This window comes from Xenopus laevis, chromosome 3L (assembly GCF_017654675.1).
Source record: "Xenopus laevis strain J_2021 chromosome 3L, Xenopus_laevis_v10.1, whole genome shotgun sequence".
Classification (NCBI taxonomy): domain Eukaryota; kingdom Metazoa; phylum Chordata; class Amphibia; order Anura; family Pipidae; genus Xenopus; species Xenopus laevis.
Window position 1 is genome coordinate 56,384,941 of NC_054375.1, and position 19,283 is coordinate 56,404,223.

The 19,283-nt window shown below is 38.8% G+C and overlaps 1 protein-coding gene across 2 annotated transcripts; it reads right to left on the reverse strand.

Moving 5' to 3' along the window:
• Positions 1–326: 326 nt before the first annotated feature.
• Positions 327–15,414, reverse strand: washc3.L (WASH complex subunit 3 L homeolog). 2 transcript variants are annotated; one of them, XM_041585103.1, is made up of 8 exons: positions 14,698–15,414; positions 8,907–9,005; positions 6,851–6,916; positions 6,269–6,316; positions 5,323–5,451; positions 4,638–4,748; positions 3,983–4,047; positions 327–1,503 (listed from the first exon to the last, which is right to left on the reverse strand). In XM_041585103.1, exons 1-8 carry the CDS (start codon positions 14,746–14,748, stop codon positions 1,425–1,427), a joined length of 648 nt encoding a protein of 215 aa, XP_041441037.1. In that variant the 5' UTR covers positions 14,749–15,414; the 3' UTR covers positions 327–1,424. The 2 variants fall into 2 exon arrangements, with proteins under 2 accessions (XP_041441037.1, NP_001086321.1); NM_001092852.1 differs by lacking the exon at positions 6,269–6,316 and having other exon boundaries at positions 14,698–14,762.
• Between the last annotated feature and the right edge of the window lie 3,869 nt (positions 15,415–19,283).

Sequence of the window (19,283 nt, forward strand, 5' to 3'; positions counted from 1 at the left end):
GTGAGATGCTGCATACAGTAGCTAGCCATGTTCATAAGACAGCTGTCATTTCAAATCAAATGCTGATTTGTATCTTCTAATGTATTTGTATTTACAGTTTCACACCATTTGTAGGAGTAAACACTTTCAACATCACTTTGTGGTTTGAGAGTTATTATGCAAAGGTGTTTAGCTTGCTGGATAATTGGATAGGACATTCAGCGAGGCCTGTACAACTCAGTTATCCCAATTTTGGGATTACTATCAATGTCCCTGTTCCACAACTGCTTCTGCATTCATATTTTGCCTTCCAAGACTGGATCAATGACAAAAGGTAAAAAACATGGTTTTGTGGTAGCCATATTGTATTTACATGAAATCTTGGTATAAAGCATACTATACAGCCTTTATTAGTACATTCAGACACATGCAGTAAGTTGAACTGGTCTTCTCAGTGAAGGAAAACAAAATGACGTGTTGTATAAGGATTTTTAATCTATCCTGTATCAATGTCCATGTTCAATTAATTTTCTATTATAACTGTAATGAAGAGGCTAACTAACTTCAGCTAGAAATGTGACGAATGCATGCCAGGGATGCCAGACGCTACACACTTATGGCTTAAAGTCCAGCCTGTACCCAAAGAAATGGGTGGGCTCCCCTCAAACTGCAATGAGGTAAAGGTGAAGCAAAAATGTTCTTGCCAAGCATGAAATGCTACAGAAACCTGGGAAAACTGGCTTTAAGGTATGGCTGTTTGACATTAAAGTAAAACTAAGCTGGGTCACATGACTGATCACACCATAAAAGAATGAAAAAAAGAATGACCTTGCAGATTTTTAAAATGGGAATTGAGTCAGCTGCAGTCTAGAGGGTTATTTATTTAGCTCCAAATGTGTGTTTTTTTTACTATGAAATCGGAATTTTTAAGTGAAACCCCCCCAAATTTTTCAGGATTTATTATACCCCAAGGATGGAAAAAGTCAGAATCTGAAAATCTGGCATCTCAGAACTGCATAACTCAATGGGACAAGTTCCAAGGATATCTTGATTTGCGCTGGGTTTCGTGCAATAATCCGAAGATATCGTGGGAGTGTGTGCCCATACTAGGGGCATTTTTACTTAACTAATACCACTTGTGCATTAAGCCTGAATGATAAGCATACAAATGGGTTAATCCTGATGGGGTACATATATGTTATATAACTGTATTTCAGAATTCCTTATTGTTCTGCCATGAGCTGCCTGCATTTGTGGCATCAATAGGTTTAACACTAAGGCACATTTCCCCCTAAAATACTACCACGTCAAGCATGTTTATTTGTGTATTTCTTCATTGATCTTTAAACAAAGAGATTTGTGAGCAGTAATGAGATCCGCACAGATCAGATAAGTGCAATAAGCAGGAATAAATCTACCCAGGAGAACATAGTGTCTAAATGCTTTCAGTCACTGAAGGAAGACTCACTGTCAGAACTTTCTTCAGCTTCAGGTTCTCCGTCTGGCACTGGAGCATCAGGGGTTCTGGGTAAATAAAGGTTAGAAACTGCATTAATATTCTTATCTCTATAAAAGAATCGCTGAACAGTCAGGATTCCTACTGACAGACTAAAGTGCAAGTTAATGCAAATACACAGTTAAATAGTTTGGAAGGTGGAGAAAATAAAGAAAACATATTATTAAGTACAACTCATTATTAAACATTCCAGAAGTTTATTCTCTTTGGCTGGTGCAGAAGTGCCTTCAAGGTCAAATTTTCGTTGCAACTTACAGATTTGGCACTGGCCCAGTTATTCATATTAGCAGCTATTAGCCTCTTAAAGGGATACGGGAAAACATGTTTTTTTTCAAAATGCATCAGTTAATGGTGCTGTACCAGCAGCATTCTGCACTGAAATCTGGTTTTCAACAGAGCAAAAGATTTTTTTTAATATTTAAATTTAAAAATCTGAAATGGGTCGCGACATGTCAGGTTCCCATGAATCCCCAGTCATGTGACTTGTGCTATTATAAACTTCAAGTCACTTTTTACTGCTGCACTGCATGTTGGAGTGATATCATCCCTCTCCCTCTCAGCAGCCTAACAACTGAAAAGTGACCAGTTAACAGCTCCCTGACACAAGATAACAGATCCCTGTTAGATCTAAAAATAGAATGCAATAATAAAAATCCAAGTCCAACTGCAACTCCTCCAGTTACATTGAGTAGAAGGAACAATAGCCTGCCTGAAAGCAGTTCCATCATGAAGTGCTGGCTCTTTCTGAAAACTCAGGATCAGGCAACATGGCCTGAGATGGCTGCCAGCACACCAATATTATAACTACAAAAAAATATATATACTTCTTGGTTCAGGAATAACATGTTATATGGTAGAGTGAATTTGCAGTGTAAACAATGTAATTTAGAAATGAAAACTACACCATAAAAATGATGACATAATTCCTTTAAGCGTTAGTTAACTACATTCCTAGAACAACAGCTTAAAATGCTGGAGTTTGGGAGGCAGTGACATAAAATATTAGTGTAGCCATGTTCATGTATTGCTCTAATAATATTAGCCACAATAAAAAGTTCCCTTTGGAGCAGGACACCGAGCCAGCAGATTATACTCATGGTCAGACAAGTTATATTTGTACTGGAAAGAAACTACTGAGGACTTCATTGTCTCTTTTATCTGGCTGTACTTTATATTGTATTCGATTGCTGCCATATTTGGGCAATTCAGATATTTAATGATTTTCTTCTCTATTTAAATACAAATGAGTGCTTATTACACTAAACAAGAGCTTTCCAACTGACCGACGAAAAAGGTGCTGCATAAACATTGCCACCTTGTGTCTGTTAATAAAATTGCACAAATCTATAGTTTCATTACTAGGACAAAGTTAAAGGTGAAATGTCTGATGATGGTTTTTTAGATATTGTATTAGTTGTGAGCTCTTAAAGGAATTGTCCAGTGTAAAAATAAAAACTGGGTAAATAGATAGGCTGTGCAAAATAAAAACTGTTTCTAATATAGTTAGTTAGCCAAAAATGTAATGTATAAAGGCTGGAGTGATTATATGTATAACAAGTCAGTCTAAACACTACTTCCTGCTTTTCAGCTCTCTTGGTTTACACTGACTGGTTACCCTGGCAACCAGGCAGTAACCAATAAAAGACTTGAGTGGGGCACATGGGTCATATCTGTTGCTTTTGAATCTGAGCTGAATGCTGAGGATCAGTTACAAACTCACTGAACAGAAATGTACCATGTGGCCCCCCTTCAAGTCGCTGACTAACTCAGAGTTATAGAGCTGAAAAGCAGGAAGTTGGATTCTGGCTGTTTTATTAGACATCTGTTCACTCCAGCCTTTATACATTACATTTTTGGCTAACTAACTATATTAGAAACATTTTTTATTTTCACGCTGAACTATTTATTTAAACCTAACATTTCTGTTACATCTGCAAACACATTCATGGAGTGGTAAGTCATTGTCTCCTGTTGCATTAAATATCATATGTTCTCTGCACAAGATTGCTCTCTATGTAAAATCATATTGATTTTGCTTATTAAAACCCCAGTTCCCTACTTCTTGTTTCATAGTTGTTTCATTTTTTATTTTCAGACCAACTAGAAGAGAATGCAATATTTGCTTATTGACGTTTAAAAAGGCACATTATACTGGCTTATTATGGTTGCCCGAGACCAATTGTTAAAATTGTTGTGTGTATAAAACAAGAATACTCCTCTTTTAAAGAGATGCCTGGTTCCATAGTTAGTGCTTGGTAAAACCAAGCATATATCCTGACATTATTAAGAATAATCTGTATCTTTATAGAATATCCCATGTTAAATTAGTTTTGAACCATAATAAGAAATACAAGCAAGCGAATCTTCTCACCTAAAAGAAAACTGGAAGTCCAGGTGATTTAGCCATTTGAATTATAACTAGACAGTATTTATCACTTGTCTTTACTCTAGAATCATTTCACATAAACATATGGATCCTTCACTTACTCTAAAAGGTCTGGATTTAGTCCTTCTGCAATCATTTTATTCTTGATAGCCATCACTGGGACACCCTGGTAATTAAAAGTAAACATATATAAGAATTTAGAGTACAGAAAACATTTTTAAAATGCATAATGTATATAAGTGATTTGGTTTGGTTTGTAACAAAAAGTCAAACGATTTCCCTCCCGCCCCTAATTTGCATATGCAAATTAGGATTCGGTTCAGGCAGGCAGAAGTAACAACAGGAATCCTGCTGAAAAAGGCCAAATACCGAACCAAATTCTGGATTCGGTGCATCCCTAATATATATTTCACCTGTTAGAAGTATTAATCCATAACTAAGATGTATAAGGACACAAGACATTGATATCTAGCCATCAAATGATCCTGGTGAATGATAGTATTTATTACATTATATACCAGCTGGAAATTAAATCGAATTAGGCATCAGCTAGGAAGTCTGATATAATAGGCTGATTTATTATGAAATTTACAAACTATTTTAGTCACAGAACCTATCAATGCCCTTTAATAACCTTAATATTTAGAGGCCATTATTATATTCTATATTTTGCCAATGCAACAATATTTTTTTAAACTACACTGATCTACAGAATAAGTGGTTAAAAAAAGCAAAACATTTATTAGAATGACTTACCACTTGGACCATCTTTAAATATCGGGCATATCTAGGGTCTTTTGAAACAGTTGTGATATTTTCTGATTTCGCTTCCTCCTTTTGAAGGATGCCATCATTCATGGAATTGTTCTAAGTGTCCAAAAATTAGCAGATGTATTAATTATTAAAATATATCAGTCTGTAGTGGTTTACATAAAATGCACACAACGTTTTTTTACCCCCCAATTACAGTACACTGTATAGCCAAGACTGTCTGTCTGTCCAACATTTAAATGCCAAATGAAGGGTGTTAATCTGAAGTTGACTCTCTTCACTGCAAGGACAGCCTTTATTATATGATATTCTTTAAAGGCATCTGCTAGGTGTTGGGATTTGTGAACAGTGTAGGGAATTCTTGTCTTCTCCAAACGGTCACCACAAAGTAGGAGTAATTGAATTATCAATAACGTCATTGTATGATGTGGAAGGATATAGGATGACAATGATGGGTATAGCTTATAAAGCCAGTTCCAATAATTATAATGGGTGTCCAGATCATTTTTGTCACAGCATTAATTTTTAGCAGCCGACAAGTTGGAAGTCCCGTCCCAGAGAAATCAGAGTTTGTAGAGCACTGGTCACTTCTGCTGGGATCTGCTGTGTTACTAATAAATGCATTTTTTTCTAAGCACTCTCTAAAAGTGACAACAGAATGTGAACTTACATCAGACTGAGGAGACACGACAACGGACTGTGCATCAGGCTGACTTGGCAGATGACCATTGGAAATGTTACTCTCAGAAATATGTTGTGCTTCAACTTTAACATCTTCTAGGCCAGGAATGGAGGAGAGCTGTAACAAAGTCATTTTTGCATAAGAGGAACTAATGTCATCTTCTCTGTCTTCAATATTACTGGTTCATATTAAAAGTAGAAACTATGTGTAGTTATTACCATCATATACTTTATATATATCTGTTTTAGAAAAAGTTTTCATTTGTGTTTAGTGCAATTCTGTTATCAATATGTTTTAGGGCATTTGCCCACATTCTTTTTCCAATGTGCTGCTGACCAGTGTGGAGCACAATAAGGATCAAGGCCTATGTTTATTGATATTGTCTCCATTCTCATTGGTTCAAACGGCCAGGAGACTAATGAACACATCCAGCAATGTACTATGGAATGCACTGGGACACACGGCAACTGCTTGAGGAAACAGCTTTTGGGTATAAGCCTTTAAAGTGGTGCTTCACCTTTAACTTAACGTTTAGTATGTTACAGAATGCCCAATTCCAAGTAACTTTTTTAATTGGTCTTCATTATATAATTTTTTTTAGTGCCTTTCCAGCTTTCAAATGGGGGGGCACAAATAAATGCTCTGTATGTATATTAATTTATTGATATTGCTACTTTTTATTACTTGTCTTTCTATTCAGGCCCTCCCCTACTGATATTCCAGTCTCTTATTCAAATCAATGCATGGTTGCTAGGGTCATTTGGACACTAGCAAAACTGCAAACTGGAGAGCTTCTGAATAAAAAGCTAACTAACTCAAAAACCACATATAATAAAAACCAATTGCAAATTCTCTCAGAATATTTATCTCACCGTCATACTAAAAGTTAACTCAAAGGTGAACAACAAGGTAAAGAACAGCTTCAAATGCATACCTTAGATGTCAGATCTTTAAACTTGCTAAACCAGACTTTGCAGTCTCCCTTAGAAAAAAAAAAGAAAATCTGGCATGCTTTCAATCAATTTGCTTCACAGGCAATAAAAGGCAGTAGGGTGGGTAGCAAACACATCGGACAAAATGGCCAAATAATTAGCAGTCCCTCTCCTTACTGCAGCCACTGAAGCTTACTCATACTTACCATCCCAGACTTGTACACTGTCCTGTGCTTATTATTTCTTGGGATCTTTTTTTTTTTTTTTTTTTTTTATACAAGTTACATGTTCTAGTAATATTTTTTGGGAAAGAGAGTGGATGTATGTAAATTTGTTTAAAACTGCAGCCTAAAAATACTTTTGTAGTTATTAATGTAAATCTAGTAAAATAATTGTGTTTATCCCCTTAATATACTATAGTATTTCATCTGTGTATGTGGCTCCTGTTTGGACAGCTGTACTTAACCCCACTCACAAAGTGCTGATACTTTGCCTTGAAACTCTGAGTATATGCTTTATTTGCTGAATTGTCCTATACTGTGAGACATGCACTACATTGAAACATACCACACTCAGGTACATACCTTTGCTTCCAAAATATTAAGGGTTGTCTCAATCTGTTGAATTCGCAGGGACAAGGCAGACAGTTTCTAAATCAACGAGAAAAAAGTATAACAATGGAAACGATAAATAATGGACACCTAGTTCATGAATGTAGACCGTACAGCTAAGGCTGCTGACAGACGAGGGGTTTTTAGTTGCCTGCAATTAATCTCCTTGAAATGTTTTCGCACCGGCAATGAAGTCACTGGGGGGGGGGCAAACATGTGAACCCCAAAAGGAGATAATCAAAATGCTTTTTTTGCAAATGTGTGAGAACTGATAGCAGTTTACCTGCCTTTCCAATCCCCCATGAACACCATTTTGCTCAATCTCTTTTTTATAGTAGAGTCAAGAACACTGGCCTTTGTGGAGGCTTGGGATGCCTTTAGTTATTTGAATGTTCTTCTGCAATGATTAATAACTCCTTGGATGAGTCAGTGTATCCTTGGAGTAATTCTGTCTGGGCCACACCTGGGATTTGGGTGCCGATTGGGACTATTTCATTCTCATGATAAGGTCTCCTCTATAGTAAATTCAGATCAGATAAATCTAATTATCAATTCAATGTGGCCAATTGTTTGAGGACTAACTATGGGGGCCAGTTTGTTTTTCACAAGCAATATAGCGTGTTGAGTAAGTTTGTTCCTTAAATAAATACAGTAATAATTGATACTAGGGATGCAGCGAATCCACTTTTTTGGATTCGGCCGAACCCCGAATCCTTCACAAAGGATTCGGCCGAATACCGAACCGAATCTGAACCCTAATTTGCATATGCAAATTAGGGGTGGGAAAACATTTTTACTTCCTTGTTTCTGACAAAAAGTCACTCAATTTCCCTCCCTGCCCCTAATTTGCATATGCAAATTAGGATTCGGTTCGGCCGGGCAGAAGGATTCGGCCGAATCCGAATCCTGCTGAAAAAGGCCGAATCCCGAACCGAATCCTGGATTCGGTGCATCCCTAATTTATACTATTTTGTGTGTTAACTGAGGTTCCCTATATCATATATTGCATTCTGTTTAAAGATCAGAAAGTAGTAACTGTGACAAATATGCAGTAACAGGGGACATCACAGCAGTGCATACACACACTTTTTTTTTTTTCACACTGCTTAACATGTGCACTTGTAACAATGCCTGGGTGCTGGTCAACATATTAATATATAGTGAACAAACAAACCGGACTTCATATTGCAAAAAAAATAAATAATTTTACTATAATGTGACCTGTTGATATGGCATATCTGGAATAAACAGCCCACTGACAGGGGGAGAGAAAAAAGACAACATACAGTAAGTGCAAAGTGCAGCAATCAGATCACAATATTTATTGTGCTTTTATCCTGATAAACTTGATAAGCCTTTCTGAGAAAAGGTATAGGATAAAAACACAGAATAAATATTGTGATCCGATTGCTGCACTTTGCAGTTACTGTATGTTGTCCCCAGTGGGCTATTTATTTTTAATTCCTATTTGGAGCATCTGAGACACTGGAAGGGAGGAAAGAGGACAAAGATTGTTGCAGTAATCATAATGATGGGTCGGAGAGAAGAAATTTCTGATAATTGGTGAAGGCTCCTTGGATATACATCAATTTCTCTCTTTTTTACACAAACAAGATATTTATATCTATTTTAAAGGGGAAGTACACAATTTAAATACCTCCAGCTGCAACACAGGGTGTTGTGATTTAATATACTACACTATACAGGTTCCTGATTTCTCTGTTGCCATATGCGACTTGAACAGTGGGCTGTTTATGCCAGATATGTCATGTCAACGGGTCACATTATATTAAAAAAATTACATTTTTCAAAAATATCATTATTGTTATTAATAATAACATTCAAGGCCTTTAGGAATTCAAATAATTATTTTCCCAACAGGACAAGTCGCAAACAACTAAGTAGCGCTTTTGTTTACGGTTTAGTAGGTATTACTGATGCAGAGATAACCATAAACATGCAATGCCCCTGCTTCCAAATTCACGGTGTAGAAATGAGGGAGAGGTATCACATTCCATGAAGACTATACCTCTTCACAAACTGTAGCAAACCGGTTAAGGAACTGAACAGAGTGAACAACAAACTGGTTCAAAAATGCCACTGTTCTTTTCTGCTGAATAGGTGGGACCTAGGAATTGAAAAAAGAAAAAAAGTCAGTATACTGTATATGCAAAAGGTATAGAACACATTACAAGATAAATGTACAAGTTTGAATATTATATATAAAGGGTTCATTCATCCAGACCACAATAAATAGCACATAGCTGAGTTGGAGGCTCCTCCAGTGAGTGGTGAAATGTTTTCAGGGATATTCAGCAAGTCCAGTTGTTTTAGCCTCATCACTAGTAGATACTGTTTATCCATTTGAAATAGGTACAAGTCCTAGAAGCAATGGAAAACTGTATTCTGCAATAACCTCAGTCATTACTATGAAAGTCACAAACCAGGCTGCCTTGCTGGACAGAAAATGGACACTGGTACAGGGACCTGTTATCCAGAATGCTCGGACCTGGGGATTTCCGGATAATGTAACTTTCCGTAATTTGGATATTCATACCTTAAGTCTACTAAAAAAAAAAACATGTAAACATTAAATAAACCCAAAAGGCTGGTTTTGCTTCCAAAAAGGAATAATTATTTCTTAGTTTGCATCAAGTACAGCTATTGTTTTATTATTAAAGAGAAAAAGGAAATCATTTTAAAAAAATTGGATTATTTGGATAAAATGGAGTCTATGGGAGATGGCCTTTCCGTAATTCAGAGCTTTCTTGATAACTGGTTTCTGGATAACAGATCCCATACTTGTACATGCACATTGAGCCCTAGCTACCCCAAGCTATTATCCTTTTGTCACTGTACAAACTTAGTGCTCTATGCCCAATGCTGTATTTTCTCAAACAGACTAGATGTACATTTCTTAAAGGAACAGTTCTGTATAAAAATAAAAACTGGGAAAATAGATAGGCTGTGCAAAATAAAAAATGTTTCTAGTACAGTTACCCAAAAATGTAATGTATAAAAGCTGGAGTGACTGGATGTCTAACATAACAGAACACTACTTCCTGCTTTTCAGCTCTATAACTCTTAAGTTAGTCAGTGACTTGAAGGGGAGCCACATGGGACATAACTGTTCAGTGAGTTTGCAATTGATCCTTCGCATGTAGGTCAGATTCAAAAGCAAACAGTAATGTCCCATTTGAGATCGGCGAACCTGACCCATTTCGCTAACATACATTCACAAAACCACAAAAAAATTAAACGCATTGAAGTCAATGGGTGTTTTTTCATGTGTAAAAAATGTCAAACTGTGCAACATTTTTTAAACCACACAACATTTTTTTAACTATCCTTTATAGTTTATGGATGTACAAAATATTTCGCTCATCCCTACAGAGCCCCTTAGGAAGGCAGCCAAGTTTGTGACAGCACTCGCTGCAGCTACTGCCAAAGATCATTTCTCCTTACCCCTATAACATGTTGGTGCTCATATATGTATCAGAGTCACTGACCTAACCTGATGGGGTGAAATTAATGTTTAAACTGCTTAAAAAAAAAAAAAAAGAGTGAACATGAATTACGGTACAATTAAAAACTGCATTTTATTTGATTGTGTTCAAATGTCCACAAGCTTAACTACTCCACTAAAAAAACACTATAAAGTTATACAGAACCTTCCTATTATACAGGTATAGGACCTTTTCTCCAGAATGTTTGGGACTTGGGGTTTTCCAGATAATGGACATTTCCGTAATTTGGATCTTCATACCTTAAGTCTACTAGAAAATTATTTAAACATGAAATAAACCCAATAACCTGGTTTTGCTTCCAATAAGGATTAATTATATATTAGTTTGGATCAAGTACAAGCTACTGTTTTATTATTTTTACAGAGAAAAAAGGATATTTTTTAAAATTTTGGCTTGTAAGGATTATTTGTATAAAATGGAGTCTACGAAGAGATGGCCTTTCTGTAATTCAGAGCTTTCTGGATAACGCCTTTCCAGATAACAGATCCTATACTTGTACCTGCTGTGTAAAAACGGTTATAGAATTTACAATAGTGGCATAAACAGAACCAATAAACCAAATTAAACTATCCTGCCAAGTAAGGGTTACTCTCTTTTGTGTTAACTAGATATCGTGTGCAGTACTAGCCTGAAAGACTAGTGACACATTGACAAGCTTTTTTGAGTGGGGCAAGGTTTCCAAAATTCTGATCAGAAGAACTATATGAGGCCTGGCACAAGATGGACAGCAGAGACACTTGCAGCTCTGTGTTATAGTTGCCTGAATGGGCAGTGTGAGCGACAGAATCACCGATACCAATAAATATCAGTTATAACATATCAATTATATAAAGCCACAAATATACCAGCACTTTAAAGGGGTTGTCTGCCTTTAAATTAACTTTCAGTGTGTAACAGACATTGATATTCTAAGACAATTTGCTTTAATTTTATATGGTTTTTCAATTATTTAGCAGCTCTCAAGTATGGAATTTCAGTAGCTATCTGGTTGCTAAGGTCTTACCTTAGCAACCAGGCAGCAGCTTGAATGAGAGACTGGAATATGAATAGAAAGAAAATTAAAGAATTAAAATTGTAGCCTCACAGAGCAAGATGAAAACATGTAGGTGAGGGAGGCAAATAATTTAAAAGCTATGGAAAAAACTTGCAAAGTTGCTAGAGACAGGACATTCTATAACATACTAAAAGTTAACTTAAACGTGAACCACCCCTTTAAAGAGAAAAACGATTTGAAAATAATATCAACTGTTGTATTTATGAAAAAAAAATAGCTCTTACACCAGTAAGTGTTTCTGAATTGGATGCATAGAGATGGGAAGGGAGGAGGGTGATATAATGAACAAATAAATACATTTGAGAATGGGGTCTTGTGACTGAGATGGGAAGAGGCTGGCTAATAAGCAGTGGTAAGACATTCCAAAGTAATGGGGCAGTTACTAAATGCACATGACGGTGAAGCGCCTTGAACTGAATGATAATGTAGTTTAAAGCAGTGATCCCCAACCAGTACCTCGTGAGCAACATGTTGCCCCCCAATCCCTTGGATGTTGCTCCCAGTGTCTTCAAAGCAGGTGCTTATTTTTGAATTCCAGGCTTGGAAGAAAGTTTTAATTGCAAATAAACTAAGTATAGTGCCAAATAGAGCTTCCTATAGGCTGCCAGTCCACATAGGGGCTACCAAATAGCCAATTACAGCCCTTATTTGTCACCCAATGGACTTTTTCATGTGTGTGCTGCTCCACAACTCTTTTCACATTTGAATGTTGCTCATTGGTAAAAAAAAGGTTGGGGCCCCCTGGTTTAAAGAACAGTATTATTGCTAGGGTAGCTAAACTACAAGTGTGAGGTTCTGGCGGAGAACCTCGCCTGGTCCCACAACACCAGCTACTTAGCCAAGAAAGCCCAACAGCGCCTCTACTTCCTGTGCAAGCTGAGGAAATCCCATCTCCCACCATCCATACTCAAAACCTTCTATAGATGAGAGCATGCTGAGCAGCTGTATCACTGTCTGGGCTGGGAACTGCACTGTCATGGAGCACAAGACCCTACAGAGGATAGTGAAGACCAGGGCCGGACTGGGAGTAAAAAGCAGCCCGGGCAAAATAATCAAAGCAGCCCACATGTAAAAACACTATGTTTTGTACTCATCCACACATACAGTATATTGGGGTAAAACTGCAAAAATGGTTATAGGTGATGTGCATAAAGGGCTGCCTTTCTCGCTTAACTGTAATTAATGTCAAATATTACCGTAATTAATTATTATTATTACATTATAGTACAGTAAAACATTATTTAAGGCACCACATAAATCTAGTGTGTCTATATTAACCACTTTGTTGATTTGCCATTTATTATAAGCCTTAAACATTTTATTTAAAAATTACAAGGATTCAATAGTTCACCATTATAGTATGGGGTATATTACTTCTTATAATATGCAAGTGATACGTGATATGCAAGTGATACAATCTGGACTGTTGAGGGGGGGGGTTTGGGGAGTTCTAGTTCAACAAGTGCTTTGTTTTTCAGTTTAACTGTTTATTGCTAATAATGTTTCGTGCAGCGCAGGTACCAGCCACAATCTGGACTGTTGAGGGGGGGGGGGGGTTCGGGAGTTCTAGTTCAACGAGTGCTTTGTTTTTTGGTTTAATGATTATTAAACCAAAAAAGAAAGCACTCGCTGAACTAGAACTCACCAAGTTCCCCCCCCCCCCAACAGTCCAGATTGTGGCTGGTACCTGCGCTGCACGAAACATTATTAGCAATAAACAGTTAAACTGAAAAACAAAGCACTTGTTGAACTAGAACTCCTCAAACCCCCCCCCCCAACAGTCAAGATTGTATCAGATTGTGGCTAGTACCTGCGCAGCACAAAATATTTTTAGCAATAAAGTCAGTGATCCCTCTCCCAGGCTCCCTTCCCCTGTCTGTAGCTTTAACCTCCCCTACTGAACAGTACCTCTTCCCAGGAGCTCACATGCCGACGGATTACAATGCAGAGAGGCGACGAGTCACATGACGAGCTGTGACGCTCCTATTCAAGCACACAGTCCAGCCAAGCACACAGTCCAGGGGGAGGGGGGCGTGCTGTCACAGAGCAGAGCAGCAGAGTCTCTCTCTCTCCTAATTATACAGGCAACCGAGCGGTTCAAGCTGGGCCGCATTTAACTCTATCCTGCCCTATTGGTCTGCCGTTTTTTTTACTCTTGCCTTCATTCAAGGCAACGGAGGGGGAAAAACACAACTTATCTCTCTGTTCAAGAGCGGCCCACTTGAACAGGAAATAGAGCGGCCCCACGGGCAATTGCCCGAGTTCACAGGTTGCCAGTCCGGGCCTGGTGAAGACAACAGAGAAGATCATAGGTGTCTCTCTTCCTTCCATCACAGACATTTACACCACTCGCTGCATCCGTAAAGCCACCGGCATTGTGGCTGATCCAACACACCCCTCACACTCACTGTTCACACTCCTGCCATCTGGAAAAAGGTACCGAAGCATTAGGGCCCTCAGAGAATAAACCAGTAGTGAGTACAAAGGGTAGGGGAGATGCCCTCACTGTAATAAGGAATAGGGATGCTGTATCTGTGGGATTATTTAGCAGTACTATGAAATGGGAAGCCTTTAGAGAAATACGCTTCTTGTTTTGAGCTGAACTGAAGAGATACGGTACTGTGTAAAAGTGATGACTGCTGCTTCAGGACTATGCAGTTGTGCTCAAAATGGTTGCAGTGCTTTCAAATGGGGGTCACTGACCCCATCTAAAAACAAAATATTATGTAAGGCTACAAATGTATTTTTATTGCTACTTACTTTTTATCACTCAACTTTCAGTTCAGGCCTCTCCTATACACAAATCCAGTCTGTTATCCTAATGAATGTATGGCTGCTCTGTGTACATGAGACACTGCATGTCTGGGAATGACGCGTGTGCAGTTCAACAACAGCATAGCCTCAACCGAATAACAGAGCCGCGGATTTATGGCAAAAATAACAGCAGAAAGTACTATGAAAAGTCAGCTAGTGACAAGCAGAGTACTAGCGAGGAATCGAAGAGAATATATTTGGCACAGCAGCGGGTCAGTGAAGAGGACAGGGGCCCTGCGCATAAGCACCAGTGTCCGTGACTGCTATTACACACACTGCATTACACCAATGAATACACTATAGGAGTAAAAGCTGACTGACTACAGGCTATAGCGGCGAGCTGACACTGGAAAAACACTGAACTTGGTTTACAGTAACACACTTTTATTCGCATGCCCATTCCACCGCACCCACAAAGCACAAACCTTGGTGAGGTCAATCCCAGAGCCCACTATAGGCAGCCCGTCCTCATCCATCAGCCTTGCTCCACTTGTTCACCGCACTACTTTGTGTTGTGCATTCCCCTGTCATGTGATGACTCCTTCCGCACCATAGAGAATAGTAGCGAAGCCAGAGCGGCACAGTCAATCTCTCGCTCTCTAATAAAAATCACTCTAGCAGTTCCGTGACTGTATCATGCGCTTTTTCTTCAGTCATGTGACCCAAACAAAGAGCTTCCTTTACGGACACAACCCCCTCAGTGCCAGATATGTTTCCCACTTCGTTTGTAGCTCCTAAGCAGGTAGGGGAGAGCTGCAACTGCAGCTAATTAACTGTTTCACTGCTGCTCTCTGGAAACTCAGTGTATAGTACAGCGGAGCTAAAGTGTCACCATGCTCCCCCTCCCGGCTGCATTTCAATCATTAACCCTTCATTCAGTCACAGCTCTTGCTTATTTTACTAAATCAATTTTTTGTGCCACTATTTTATCCTAAAACTTGCCATATACTGAAACAGCAAATTAACAGAAAAATGTGATGAAAGTTCATAAGAGTTTCTGTTCTTTAAGATTGAATTCACAAGCTGGACAATGAAGTAGAACTGTAAACCTCAATCACAAGTCAATATTCTATAAGTAAACATATGGGATCTGATATACAAGGGTTTCTGTAATCTTATCTACTAAAAACACACTCAAACATTCAATAAACCCAATAGGATTGTTTGTTTTGCCACCTATATGGAATAGTCTATCTCTGGGGCCTATTTATTAAACCTTTTTTTCTGCTCAAATTTGAAAATTTGAATTTTTAAATTCAAATTTTCAAATTTTCAAAGAGCCGCGGATTTATGGCAAAAATAACAGCAGAAAGTACTATGAAAAGTCAGCTAGTGACAAGCAGAGTACTAGCGAGGAATCGAAGAGAATATATTTGGCACAGCAGCGGGTCAGTGAAGAGGACAGGGGCCCTGCGCATAAGCACCAGTGTCCGTGACTGCTATTACACACACTGCATTACACCAATGAATACACTATAGGAGTAAAAGCTGACTGACTACAGGCTATAGCGGCGAGCTGACACTGGAAAAACACTGAACTTGGTTTACAGTAACACACTTTTATTCGCATGCCCATTCCACCGCACCCACAAAGCACAAACCTTGGTGAGGTCAATCCCAGAGCCCACTATAGGCAGCCCGTCCTCATCCATCAGCCTTGCTCCACTTGTTCACCGCACTACTTTGTGTTGTGCATTCCCCTGTCATGTGATGACTCCTTCCGCACCATAGAGAATAGTAGCGAAGCCAGAGCGGCACAGTCAATCTCTCGCTCTCTAATAAAAATCACTCTAGCAGTTCCGTGACTGTATCATGCGCTTTTTCTTCAGTCATGTGACCCAAACAAAGAGCTTCCTTTACGGACACAACCCCCTCAGTGCCAGATATGTTTCCCACTTCGTTTGTAGCTCCTAAGCAGGTAGGGGAGAGCTGCAACTGCAGCTAATTAACTGTTTCACTGCTGCTCTCTGGAAACTCAGTGTATAGTACAGCGGAGCTAAAGTGTCACCATGCTCCCCCTCCCGGCTGCATTTCAATCATTAACCCTTCATTCAGTCACAGCTCTTGCTTATTTTACTAAATCAATTTTTTGTGCCACTATTTTATCCTAAAACTTGCCATATACTGAAACAGCAAATTAACAGAAAAATGTGATGAAAGTTCATAAGAGTTTCTGTTCTTTAAGATTGAATTCACAAGCTGGACAATGAAGTAGAACTGTAAACCTCAATCACAAGTCAATATTCTATAAGTAAACATATGGGATCTGATATACAAGGGTTTCTGTAATCTTATCTACTAAAAACACACTCAAACATTCAATAAACCCAATAGGATTGTTTGTTTTGCCACCTGTATGGAATAGTCTATCTCTGGGGCCTATTTATTAAACCTTTTTTTTCTGCTCAAATTTGAAAATTTGAATTTTTAAATTCAAATTTTCAAATTTTCAAATTTTCAAAGAGCCGCGGATTTATGGCAAAAATAACAGCAGAAAGTACTATGAAAAGTCAGCTAGTGACAAGCAGAGTACTAGCGAGGAATCGAAGAGAATATATTTGGCACAGCAGCGGGTCAGTGAAGAGGACAGGGGCCCTGCGCATAAGCACCAGTGTCCGTGACTGCTATTACACACACTGCATTACACCAATGAATACACTATAGGAGTAAAAGCTGACTGACTACAGGCTATAGCGGCGAGCTGACACTGGAAAAACACTGAACTTGGTTTACAGTAACACACTTTTATTCGCATGCCCATTCCACCGCACCCACAAAGCACAAACCTTGGTGAGGTCAATCCCAGAGCCCACTATAGGCAGCCCGTCCTCATCCATCAGCCTTGCTCCACTTGTTCACCGCACTACTTTGTGTTGTGCATTCCCCTGTCATGTGATGACTCCTTCCGCACCATAGAGAATAGTAGCGAAGCCAGAGCGGCACAGTCAATCTCTCGCTCTCTAATAAAAATCACTCTAGCAGTTCCGTGACTGTATCATGCGCTTTTTCTTCAGTCATGTGACCCAAACAAAGAGCTTCCTTTACGGACACAACCCCCTCAGTGCCAGATATGTTTCCCACTTCGTTTGTAGCTCCTAAGCAGGTAGGGGAGAGCTGCAACTGCAGCTAATTAACTGTTTCACTGCTGCTCTCTGGAAACTCAGTGTATAGTACAGCGGAGCTAAAGTGTCACCATGCTCCCCCTCCCGGCTGCATTTCAATCATTAACCCTTCATTCAGTCACAGCTCTTGCTTATTTTACTAAATCAATTTTTTGTGCCACTATTTTATCCTAAAACTTGCCATATACTGAAACAGCAAATTAACAGAAAAATGTGATGAAAGTTCATAAGAGTTTCTGTTCTTTAAGATTGAATTCACAAGCTGGACAATGAAGTAGAACTGTAAACCTCAATCACAAGTCAATATTCTATAAGTAAACATATGGGATCTGATATACAAGGGTTTCTGTAATCTTATCTACTAAAAACACACTCAAACATTCAATAAACCCAATAGGATTGTTTGTTTTGCCACCTATATGGAATAGTCTATCTCTGGGGCCTATTTATTAAACCTTTTTTTTCTGCTCAAATTTGAAAATTTGAATTTTTAAATTCAAATTTTCAAATTTTCAAAGAGCCGCGGATTTATGGCAAAAATAACAGCAGAAAGTACTATGAAAAGTCAGCTAGTGACAAGCAGAGTACTAGCGAGGAATCGAAGAGAATATATTTGGCACAGCAGCGGGTCAGTGAAGAGGACAGGGGCCCTGCGCATAAGCACCAGTGTCCGTGACTGCTATTACACACACTGCATTACACCAATGAATACACTATAGGAGTAAAAGCTGACTGACTACAGGCTATAGCGGCGAGCTGACACTGGAAAAACACTGAACTTGGTTTACAGTAACACACTTTTATTCGCATGCCCATTCCACCGCACCCACAAAGCACAAACCTTGGTGAGGTCAATCCCAGAGCCCACTATAGGCAGCCCGTCCTCATCCATCAGCCTTGCTCCACTTGTTCACCGCACTACTTTGTGTTGTGCATTCCCCTGTCATGTGATGACTCCTTCCGCACCATAGAGAATAGTAGCGAAGCCAGAGCGGCACAGTCAATCTCTCGCTCTCTAATAAAAATCACTCTAGCAGTTCCGTGACTGTATCATGCGCTTTTTCTTCAGTCATGTGACCCAAACAAAGAGCTTCCTTTACGGACACAACCCCCTCAGTGCCAGATATGTTTCCCACTTCGTTTGTAGCTCCTAAGCAGGTAGGGGAGAGCTGCAACTGCAGCTAATTAACTGTTTCACTGCTGCTCTCTGGAAACTCAGTGTATAGTACAGCGGAGCTAAAGTGTCACCATGCTCCCCCTCCCGGCTGCATTTCAATCATTAACCCTTCATTCAGTCACAGCTCTTGCTTATTTTACTAAATCAATTTTTTGTGCCACTATTTTATCCTAAAACTTGCCATATACTGAAACAGCAAATTAACAGAAAAATGTGATGAAAGTTCATAAGAGTTTCTGTTCTTTAAGATTGAATTCACAAGCTGGACAATGAAGTAGAACTGTAAACCTCAATCACAAGTCAATATTCTATAAGTAAACATATGGGATCTGATATACAAGGGTTTCTGTAATCTTATCTACTAAAAACACACTCAAACATTCAATAAACCCAATAGGATTGTTTGTTTTGCCACCTGTATGGAATAGTCTATCTCTGGGGCCTATTTATTAAACCTTTTTTTTCTGCTCAAATTTGAAAATTTGAATTTTTAAATTCAAATTTTCAAATTTTCAAATTTTCAAAGAGCCGCGGATTTATGGCAAAAATAACAGCAGAAAGTACTATGAAAGTCAGCTAGTGACAAGCAGAGTACTAGCGAGGAATCGAAGAGAATATATTTGGCACAGCAGCGGGTCAGTGAAGAGGACAGGGGCCCTGCGCATAAGCACCAGTGTCCGTGACTGCTATTACACACACTGCATTACACCAA